General features: G+C 35.6%; 1 protein-coding gene across 1 annotated transcript; it reads right to left on the reverse strand.

The window, feature by feature from the left end:
- Window positions 6,347-7,790, reverse strand: LOC104787473 (probable purine permease 22). Its single transcript, XM_010513064.2, has 2 exons — window positions 7,676-7,790; window positions 6,347-7,587 (listed from the first exon to the last, which is right to left on the reverse strand). The coding sequence occupies exons 1-2, from the start codon at window positions 7,713-7,715 to the stop codon at window positions 6,449-6,451; spliced, it is 1,179 nt and encodes a 392-aa protein (XP_010511366.1). The 5' UTR covers window positions 7,716-7,790; the 3' UTR covers window positions 6,347-6,448.

Genomic DNA, 12,074 nt, shown 5'->3' on the forward strand with positions numbered 1-12,074 from the left:
GGTGCTAAAGAGCCAAAAATGGGGAAAAACAAGGACAACTCGAGCATGTACCCGAAGGAGCCATCGAGCTACAAGAACAAGTCCGAACCCCAACACGATCGAAGAGGATCCAAGAGCGTGAAGAGCAACCCAAAGATCCACCCGAGGAGTAACCCGACTTCACCCTCGTGTACCCCATCGAGTAGACCATCGGGCAGGTCTGGGAAGCTAGGTCAAACGGTTTCCATATATAAACCCCCTCTTCCCCTAGCTTGCAAACGAGCACGCCGCAGACCCTCAAACCAGAGAGCGAGAGCTTCTGTGAGAGAACTGAGCAACTCAAATATTTTCTTTTCGTTTTGCATTTTTATTTTTGTAGTTTTCTTAGATTTCTATCTCGTAGTCCTTCTACTCTACTCTATCTTTTAATACAATGTCATTTTCATTCATTTTGATTGCTTTGTTATTCGTTTCTATGTCCGAGTAGTGTAGTAAAGTTTCTAGGGATGGGATAGATGATTTTGTGTTCTTGATCGGTTGGGATGCTTTAGTTGATTATAAATGATTGATAGATTTCCTTCTAGGTTGGTGTTCTTAATGCTGTCAACAGACCGAAAGGTTGAGATTAGATCTAGGGCGTTTACAAATGCTACAGGCGGAAAGGAGTAGATAAACTGCTTGATTTAGCCAATGCTAGAGGTTTACTTAACTCTGAGTAAGAAATTAGATGAGTTTAAGTCTACTGACAATAACGAATCGTTCTTAATGCCTGCTTGTTCATATTGCTAGTGCGACAGTGTGGTAATGTGTTCAAGGTTGATAGTTGCTAGTGCGAAAGTGTGGTGACAAGGTCTTAGAGGTTCATTGTCTAGGAAATAATTGCTTAAGGCATGTAAGGCATCCGTACTGGTCTAGAACACTTAGGATTCGATTACCTCCATCCTTAGGAACTTTCGTATTTTAATTGTTTGCATTTTCTTCACTTACTCGACTACCTACCCGATCAGGTACACGATAACCTGCATCGAGTAATACCTCGAGCTGTTCATATCTCACTTGCATACTCGATCACCCCACTCGATTATGTACTCGATTGCTTGCATCGAGTGTTTAGGTCATGTGGTTTCTTGTTTATATTCTGTTCTTTTGTTTGTTTTAGGATTGTTAGAACCAAAACCTTATCTGCTTGGCTTGACTTGTATTGTACTGATCATATCCTTCCTGCTAGCAATAGAGAACCATTTGGATTGATAACCCTTTGTACTACAACTGCATAGGGGATTGATACCCTGGGTGAAAACCTGTCTATCAGAGTCATGGAATCATACAAGAAGAAGGCACAACTCGTGATACAATATTACCTCAACTTATAAATGTTTATATTGTTCAAGAATTTCGAGCTAATATGATAAGTATTAGCCAGCTTTGTGATGAAGGATTATCAGTAGTGTTCACTAAAATCGACTGCAAAGCCTTGGATGATTCAGGAAACATCAAGTTGTATGGTGTAAGATCAGAGAATAATTGCTACATGTGGGAGAAACACTCAAATAAGTGCTACAATGCTCAGGGAAGTATGAATATTTGGCATCAACGATCTGATCATGGAAAACAAGTCAAGATTCAACATAAAAAGGTTCCAAATGTTCAGTGAAAATCAGTATTGTATTTGGTTCATATGGATTTAATGGGACCAATGCAGTGAAAACGTAGCAGGAAAAAAGTATGTGTTTGTATCAGAATCTTGGCACTTGATGTCTCTCTATTTTACACTTTTTAAACCATCGTTTTGTAATGTTTTGCATTGTTAAGAGTCTTTCCTTAGTGTTTTTAGGTCTTTAAATTTAGATATTTGCATTTACGTGTTTTAAGGTGTTGCATTGTTGTATTGTTACATTTTTTATGAAAACAGATATTTTGGAGCCTAAAAAAAGCAAAAAGAAGGATTAACAAGTATCTAATGTCAAAAAAAAGGATCTGATGTCATTTATGGGGTTTACACAGGAGAATTTAAAGCATCAAGAAGGAAAAGGGAGGCACTCGACCATACCACCCGACCATTGCCAAAGAGCATCCGGTCGAGTTCATGACGATACCCTCAAAAATCGACTCGAATGAAGCTATTCCGTTGGGATTCAGCTTCTGAGTTCTTCATAAAAGTTATAGTAAATCTAGTTATCTTTCCAAATATGGTGATTTCATACCAATCGGAGTTGCGGTTCAAGAGTTACTCCTGTTATAGTGAACGTACATACATCCAGTTCTAAGAATGGAACCACCCGATCGCCTGTTCGACCATGCACCCGAAGTGGAGCTCGACCCTACCATCATGTAGCATGCTTCGGATACCATTTGGTGCAGCTAGGTCAATTGGTTTCCATATATAAATCCTTTCTTAATCCATTTTTGTGAGAGGAGGCAAGCGCCGTTTTTACACTTTTCTTTCAGCAAATTTTAGGACTTATCATCTTTTTCCAGTTTTTGTAGTTCTTTCAACTTGAATTCTGTTTATATTTTTTTATTGTTTCTTTCTAATAAAACATTTATCTCTTTTTCATCTTTATGATTATGCAATTTTTATTTATTTCTGGGTTTATGTTCTTTGCATGAAATCTGAGTAGTGAATCAAAGTTTCTAGGGATGGAATAGGCTAGTAAGTGTTCGTAATCGATTAGGATGTTTTAGATTGATTTTTTGTATGAAGTTTCCCTTTTGGATTAGTGGTCTTAATGTTAATTTCGAATCGAGAGGTTGAGATTAGATTTTAGGCATTTCCACACCGAGAGGTGCTCGATGAAATGCCTGAATGAGCCAATGCCAGAGATTTACTTACTTAGCCTAAGAGATTAGATGTGTAATAAGGAGTTCATTGACAATAATGGATTGGATTTTAATGCCTAATTGGTCATATTTCTCTAAGGAGAGTTGGGTAAGGAAGTGACTAGGGAATAGCTTGCTTGAGGCTTGTAAAACATTCTAGTGGAAGGCTGAAGCTTCTTGGCTTTTCGATCCAGAACGATGTATTTAGTTGATGTGATAAAACTCGTGAAGAAGGCCAACCAAGCCTTTAGCTGGCCGGAAAGGAAACCGAGGTGGTGGTGGTGGCAACCATTAGAGATTGGTGATCCTTCATCACAATCTCTCTTACTAACAACTGTTTGACACGACTTTTGTAATTCTACATTTTAGTTTACCTACTTACTAACAACTGTAGATCTCTGGTTCTCCTAATAATTAGAGTAATATATAAGAGGGAATCCTCATTAACAACATTTTGTAAAATTGAAAGTATAATATATATATATATATATATATACTAGAAGTAGACTCGCGCGATGCGCGAGATAACTTTATAAAATTTTTAACATATTTTAGATTTATTAGAATATTTAAAACTTTATATTTTGTGTTTCGATAAATTATTTTATTTTTATTTTTTGTTTTGTTTTCAAATAAGTATTCTCAGTCACTTAAAATGAATGACTATTGATTAGTTAAACATTAAACTGAATTTTTTTGTTTATATGAAAGGTTACTTTAAAAATATTTAGTCTGTATATAATACATAGAACTCCTCATGTTTTGATGCACAATCAAGACGTACAAATATTTTTTATGTTGGGAAAAAGAACACTGATTACGTATAAAATAAAATGCGGCTGAACATGGACATTATGTGTTAGTTTGTCTGCTTTTAACATAATCTATAAAACATCAATATATTCTAAAACCATACACCTACAAGAAGGACGACAAGACAGTAGCTTGAATTTCTCGAATAACCTCTCCTTTAGCCGAAACTCATGCTCTTCCTTCATTCTCTGTGTAATTAATTTCATTAATTAGATAACTAAATGTAGCATAAATAATTTTTATATTTATATATTACCAGCATGCTTCACACATGCTTAAAAAGTTTTATTATTATAATTTGAATGGTTTAGCAATAAAATATTTTAATCTTAATGAATTATACAAATGACTTCAAATGCATTTGTGTTCTAGAAATAGAATTATTTGTGTTTCTTGATTAATTGCATTTGGAAAAGAAAGTTCGTTGTTAGCTATTTCTATATTTTTATCACGTACTTTATATCTATTGAACACACTAAATGCAAACTGAATTTTAGTTTAGAATTGAGTAAATAATGTTATTAATATATATTGATATATCATTATATCAAATAAAATTTGTTTTTTTTTTGTGTTATACTTTTCTGTTTAAAAATAATATATATATATATATATATGTTGTATTATACTCAAAATGACCAGCAAAAAAGAGTAAAAAAATATCATCATATTATCGAGCTACTTTTTTTAGTGTTAACTGCATAACCTAAGAGAACATAAAATAATTGTTCATCAGATAATATTTTTTTTCTTCTACATTTTTATTTATAAAATCATGTGATGGATGGAAGAAGAGATAACTTTAATCTTCCTACTTCTCCAAGACATTGTTTTTATTTCCATTTCTCTTCGTCTCTCTCTCTAGAATGCAATTGGGATTAGTTTCGGGTGTTCATTGGATCTTTCGACTTGCTAAACACGTGGTAGAGGTGAGTTTTGTTAAATGCATATTGATGAAATTTGCACACATGGTCAAATCCCATTGCCTTGCTCTGCTTGCGGGTAAACATTATCATCACATCATCAACAATCGATCATGGCTAGGAAAAATAATGGAACATATGAGAAGAGAAAATAAATGCATACATAGTATAACCCAAACAATAATGTTGTGAAAAGAAATTAGATTTTAATATATTTTTTTTAAAAATAAGTAAGACTAAATTGTGTAAGAAAATAAAAAGTGAATTTGAAAGAATCACATGGCTTTGGAAACCCATATCATGAGATATATATCACCTAGTCCAAATCTTCCTCGTCTCTAAACCCTACTATCACAAAACCTTTCTCATCAGAAGTCATAACCTATAAATAAAATAAAGGACCATGAAAATGGTTATTGGAAAGANTATCACAAAACCTTTCTTATCAGAAGTCATAACCTATAAATAAAATAAAGGACCATGAAAATGGTTATTGGAAAGAAAGTTAATAAATACATACAAACACAGTTGTAACATTAAGGAACAAATTTAAAGTAATAGTACAGTAGAACCTCTATAAATTAATACTTTTAAAATTAATACTCGCTATAAATTAATAAATTCTTCCGGTCCCGAGTTGGGTCGGTGTAAAAAATGACACATTTCGATAAATTAATAAGATAATATTTTTTTTGGAAATCCTATGTAAAAATATAGTCCCATCAATATCATAAATTAATAATCAAATAATATTAATATATATATATATATATTTATTTATATATCTAAGAAAATCTAGTGTAATACTGAAATATGACTCTATTATTGTTTGCATAATCTTGATTTTGCATTCTTATTGGAGCTCATCTCTAATATCTTTTATTGTCGTCTTCTCAAATCGCATCCAAAAATTATGAAGAGTTTTAAATGCGATAATTGCTTCATTATATGTAATTGGTTCTAAAATTACCGCAATATCTTATTTGATGAAACAACCCTTCCCTTTTTTTTTTTAATAAATAAATAATAAATAATAATATAATTAAATAACTACAACTAGTGGTCCCATACCCACTAGCCACCTGTGAGAACAGAGAATATGCTTCTCCTTCCGAAGTGATTTTAATTGTGGAGGAGCTTGTCGCCGTGAACAGTTCCGAACTAAAATAATAAGAGTTTTAGAATTTGAATTTGTATTGCCTTTTTCTGGAAAAAAATCTCGGGGTCCTTTACAAATGACCTCCCCCTTACATATTTATACCGACCCATTTACTACTCAATTAATACGGAATTAATACTGCGCGATCCGCGCAGCCTAATTAACCCTCTTAAATGCGGGAATCTTTGACCGGGTCCGAGCTGCGAGCTGTCGAGCACGAAACGTCTCCGTGCTCCCTTCCTTTCTCCGGGCCTGATNATTAAAACTAAAGCTTTTATATTAAAACTAAAGCTTTCCAAAATTATAATATTAATATCTAAATCTTTAATTATCAGAAATTGATTTTGTCCAAAATTATAATTACTAAAAGGACATTATAATTACTAAAATATTGATAAATGATATTTATATACAATTACTAAAAGAATATTGCATAAATGTCAATATATTTTTTAGTACATAAAATATCATTTAAATTTAGTGAATATAAAAACTAATGTATGTAATTTTGAGGAAAAAATTAAAAGAATTTAATAATTAAGAAGTGAAGACAGGTGTTGAAAAAATACGCTGCCAAATGTCGTCGTGTTATGCAAAGTTAGGAGAAAACCTTCTCATATTATATAAGATATATAAGATATATATATATATATATATAAAACAAAAAAAACTATTATACAGATATCAGAGGCTTACAACATTTAGAAGAACAAGACTAGTTTCCAAAATACAGACATGAATATGACATGAGAGACTAAACTTCAACATTGTTCTCACTTTGGTTTAGTTCCACTATCTTCTCCTTGTTTCTGTAGTGCAAAGTGTGGAAGTAAAAGCCTAAAGCCAAAACTGTTCCTATCAAAGCACCAATTCTAGGCCAACTAAACTCATCCTCCAAAAAATTAAATGCTAAAACAACAACCAACGCCATAAGTGGTGAAGCACACATATGAACAATATTACCGAAAACACCCGAAACATAAAGCACCAGACCTATCAGCCCGACTGCCCAAGCCTGCCACGACAAAGCCAATCCAACTAAACTCAGAACGTAATATGTTTCCCCTTTCTTAAACCTCATGCTATCTCCTTTCAATTCCTTATACTCACCGCTTACAAACAAACCCACAAAACAAACAAGGGAGGCGACAAAAGAGATACATATTTGCATCTCTAAGACCATTCTAAACACTTTCTTGTTGCCATATCTCTTTGTCTTCACCAACAGTTTCTCGAAACCGAGTTGAGCCAAACAGAGAGATAACGCGAAAGCAACTGAAGCAGAGAAAGTTAACCAAGCTCGGATGCTGTAGAAATATTCGTTTTCAACCGGCTCTCCTGCAAACTGAGGACTACCAAAAGCATAGCTCACAAGAGTGAGAAGTATCGATATGACGATCCATCTGGTAAACTTGAAACGGTTAATGATAGCTGTGAAAATCAAGGTAAAGATCAATTGGGAGGCGGAGATTAGCAAGAAGAAGCCATAGCCTGCGTATAGCTTCCCGAGTGCGTATAATTTGCTGTGAGCTGCAACAAGAACACCAAGGGAGACGTAAAGCAAGATGAGACGAAAGGAAAGGAAACTAGTACTGTTGGTTTCATGGTTTGGTTTTGGTGAAGGGAAAATAAAGAAGAGAGGGATGAGGATTGGAAACGCAGCGTTTTGGATCAGAGCTTGCATCCATGTTCCTTTGTACTGTAGATGTTTGTTATCATCTTCTCCACGACGGTCTTGAACATAGAAGAAGTTCAAGAGAAGAATAACGAGACAATCCCCTAGCAAAACTAAGAACAGACATAACGCAACAGCGACCCACCATTTCTTTTGCTTTACTTGCAAAGATCGTCTTGGACTCAAGATTTGGTCTGGTTTTGGATTCTGAACATGGTCTGGTTTTGGATAAAAAAATTTAGAATTATCAGTTTTTTTTTTTTAAAGAACAACTGAATTTAACCGAAGTTAAGACAGTGAAGTTAACATGAGTTGTTGTCTGTTTGGAAGCTTCGGTCATCTCCATGATTTTTCTATGCTCTCTCTTCGAAGATTTAAAAATTATTCTGTAAACTTGATTCTCTGTGGATATTATCTAATATTTTTCCAATTCTTGAATGGATGACGAGAGATACAAATAATGATTAGCTAGCTAGAAAACGACTCATTATGGTCCCGGTTCCGGACCACTCGTTGTGTCACATACAGTTATAAACTTATAAAATAATTATGGAATACATCAAATTGTAGTATGAATTCATTGAACGCACGGTTATATCTTATAATAAAGAAGAAAATAATATTAAGTATAAAAATAGATATTATAACAATCAATATAATAATAACAATCTGAAAAAATGTGAACAACAGTTGTGATTTTTCGTCGTACCTTTTTGTAAAATATATATTTAAATTTTTTTTGACAGAAAATTTCAACGGTTACATCTATCTAAAAAGCTGCATCAGTTAAATGTAGAGTTGTGTCTATTTAAATGTTTACATCTTTATAAATTTATATATAAATGACTTCTCATCACTGTATTCAAATTTTCTTTATTTATATTTTTGACAGAAAATTTTAACAGTTGCGTCTCTCTAAAAAATTGCGTCTGTTGAATATAAAGTTGTGTTTTTTACAAACAGTTGTGTTTATTCAAATGTTCACATATTTAAAAATCTATATATAAATAACTTCTCATCATTGTATTCAAATATAATAATAACAATTTAATAAAATGTCAACAATAGTTGCGATTTTTCGTCGTACCTTTTCGTAATATATATATATATATATATATATATATTGGCAGAAAATTTCAACGGTTGCATCTCTCTAAAAAGTTGCGTCTGTTAAATATAGAGTTGTTTCTCTAACAAACAGTTGTGTCTATTCAAATGTTCACATCTTTATAAATTTATATTTAAGTGATTTCTCATCATTGTATTCAAATTTTCTTTATTTTATATTTTGACAGAAATTTTTTACAGTTGCGTATCTCTAAAAAGTTGCGTCTATTGAATACAGAGTTGTGTCTTTTACAAACTGTTGTGTCTATTCAAATGTTCGCATCTTTAGAAATATATATATATAAATAACTTCTCTGTTATGAAATAAGAGACAAGTTTGTGTTTCTCTCAAATCTTATTCACATTAATGAATCGAATGTTACATATATATAGGGCTAGACAAACCCTTAATACAAGACCGACTTAGAATAGGAAAAAGGTAATGGGCCATCGGCATAGGCCTTACACACTTAGAAAAAGTAACGGGCCGGTTATGGAAGTCCACTCCAAGTGTTTTACAACATTCCTCCTTGGATGACATAACCATGCCGATGCTAAGGGATCAACGCAATACGCTTGGGGGTGCTGCCTCATTAAAACCTTACCAGGAAAACCCAATGGGACAAAACCATGGTGAAGAAAAAAGAGTACAGCACGCATTGCTCCCCCTATTACAAGCATCACTAGAAGTCCTTAAGTCTCGGCATCCCAATCTGGTGCGTGAGCTTCTTGAATGTTGTTGTCGGTAATGCTTTAGTAAAGAGATCGGCTGAGTTGTCGCAGGATTGAACTTGTACCACTTGAACTTCTCCTGCTTTTTGTAGTTCATGTGTGAAGAAGAACTTCAGTAAGATGTGTTTCGTCCGATCTCCCTTGATGTATCCTTCGTTGAGCTGTGCGATGCAGGCCGTATTGTCTTCGTATATAACCGTTGCTTCCTTATCGTCGACCATCCCACATCTGTCCTAATATGTTGAGTCATTGACCTCAACCATACACACGCTGGCTTCATGAATTGCTAGGATCTCCGCATGATTAGACGAAGTGGCCACAATACTTTGCTTCATAGAACGCCATGAGATCACTGTACCACCGTGTGTAAATACATAGCCGGTTTGAGACCTTGAATTGTGTGGATCCGATAAGTAACCTGCATCAGCAAAACCAACTAAACCTTCTTTGTTATAGTTAGTATAAAACAAACCCAAATCTGTCGATCCTTGTAGGTAACGCAGTACATGTTTAATACCGTTCCAGTGCCTTTAGGTCGGACAAGACCTAAATCTTTCTAGGAGGTTCACGGCAAAACATATGTCTGGTCTAGTGTGGCTAGCCAAGAACATTAACGCTCCTATAGCACTGAGGTATGGCACTTCAGGACCGAGAACTTCTTTATCGTCCTTCTTTGGACCATATGGATTATTATCCAAATCAAGGCTTCTCACAACCATTGGGCTAGTCAATGGGTGAGCTTGGTCCATATTAAACCTCTTGAGTACATTTTCTGTATATGCCATTTGATTCACAAGGATTCCATTATCAATGTACTCAAGCTGTAATCCCAAACAGAATTTAGTCTTGCCTAGGTTTTTCATTTTAAACTCTTTCTTGAGATAGTCTACTGTTTGGGCAATTTCACCAGAGGTCCCAAGGATGTTTAAATCATCCACATACACTGCTATGATAACAAACCCTTTGTTTGCAAACTTCTTTATAAAAATACATGGACTGATTGGGTCATTCTTATAGTCTTCCTTGGTTAGGTACTCACTTAACCTATTGTACCACATACGACCACTTTGTTTCAGTCCATAAAGGGATTTGTCTAGCCTTATGCAGTATTGTTCTCGAGAACCACTCTTATAATTGAGCTCAATACCCTCTGGTAATCTCATATAAATTTCATTTTCCAGTGGACCATATAAGTATGCGGTTGCAACATCCATTAACCGCAAATCCAGTTTTTCTCTTATAGCCAGACTTATTAAGTACCTAAAAGTCGTTGCATCCATCACAGGGAGTAAGTCACCCCATAATCTATTCCTGGTCTTTGAGAGAATCCTTGTGCCACAAGCCGTGCCTTATACCTCACAATTTCATTAATCTCATTTCTCTTCCTTACAAAGACCCACTTATGTCCAACTGGTTTTATATCGAATGGTGTCCAACACATTCCTCTTCTTTAAAGAGTTTAACTCCATGTCAATGGCTTCCTTCCACTTTAGCCAATCTTTACTTTGAGTGCACTCTAATATAGGCGTCGGTTCATGATCCTCATTTATCTCAAGTGCTACCTTATATGCAAATACTTCATCAATGTCGACATTCTTACGATTCCAATGTATTCCAGACATGATATAATTGATTGAGATCCCATTATTATCAATACCTTCAGGACCTTGAGGTTCAGCGTCCCAAACCTCATTTGGTGCCTTAGGATTTGCCGCGGCCATGTCTGTAATTTCCTTATCCTCGGTTTGATTTGCACCTTTCTTAGATTTCTGAGAGTTCTTATCTTTGGAACCTAATGGTCTACCACGTTTCAAACGTGCCTTAGACTCTGTAGAACTTGATTATTGTGTCCCTTCTAAATATATGTACCACCCGCGAACCGGAATCCCGGTTTAAGGTGTGCATTGATCGATGCAGTTGCAGCATCGGTCGATGCTGGTTCAATTCTCTGCGTTTTGACTTAAGTCAAACACTGCGTTTTGGTCAGAAGAGAAAGGGAAAACCCTTAGGGTCGTGTCTTTTGTCTCATTAGACGTGTGTGGCCGTTTTTGAGATAAAAGAGAAGGGAGAAAGAGTTCTTGAGGGTTCCTGGTGATTTCTTGAGATTTGAGGCGTTTCTTGGTGAGATCTGTAGCTGGGATCGTTGTAGGAGCTTCCTAGAGGCTTGTTCTTGTTTGTTTGAGGCTTAGTTCTTCTGTGGCAAAGGTAAGTGCATGACCATGGCTTATCTAAGCTAGAGGATTCTTTAATCTGCTTATTATGTGTTGTTAGGCTTGTTAGATCGTTGCCATGGACGTTAGGAAGCTTTCTTGTGGCTTGGGATCGAGTTTCGTGGTTGTAGGAACGAAGATCCGGCGAGAAGCTTCGGGGAAATCACGGTGCTTGATGTTGCGTCGATCGATGCATATCTTGCATCGGTCGATGCAAGTGCGATGGGAGTTAGGGGTGGTTGTGCGACTCAGTAACAAGATGAGGTGGTGTTCGGGGTACAAAGTTTCTGTGAGGCGGGGTTGGAGAAAAGTTTCCGGGATTAGGAGTTTCCAAAAGTGGAAAGTGCTAAATATGGAAAGTTTTATGGGAGTTAGAATTTGTCCATTTTAGCGGTGGGAAGCCTTGGAGGGGCTTTTGTGGCCTTTGTGGCAGACTTTCGAGTCAGAGTGCCTGTGTGTGGCGGTCTTGTTAGACATTGTGTGGCCTTTGTGGCAGGCTTTTAGCCAATTGTGTGGCCTTGTGGCGGGCTTTTAGCCATTTGTTGGCCTTTGTGGCGGGCTGTTTAGCCAGAGGATCTTTGTGACGGTCCTTCGGGACAGATGGTCTTTGTGACGGTCCTTCGGGACAGATGGTCTTTGTGACGGTCCTTCGGGAC

This window comes from Camelina sativa, chromosome 5, assembly GCF_000633955.1.
Source record: "Camelina sativa cultivar DH55 chromosome 5, Cs, whole genome shotgun sequence".
Taxonomy (NCBI): Eukaryota; Viridiplantae; Streptophyta; class Magnoliopsida; order Brassicales; family Brassicaceae; genus Camelina; species Camelina sativa.

Excerpts from the sequence above, each read along its gene's own strand:
- LOC104787473 (XM_010513064.2), bottom strand. The coding sequence starts at position 7,715 with ATGGAGATGACCGAAGCTTCCAAACAGACAACAACTCATG. Across the intron at positions 7,588-7,675 it reads CAAACAGACAACAACTCATG|ACCATGTTCAGAATCCAAAA; the intron begins TTAACTTCACTG and ends ATCCAAAACCAG.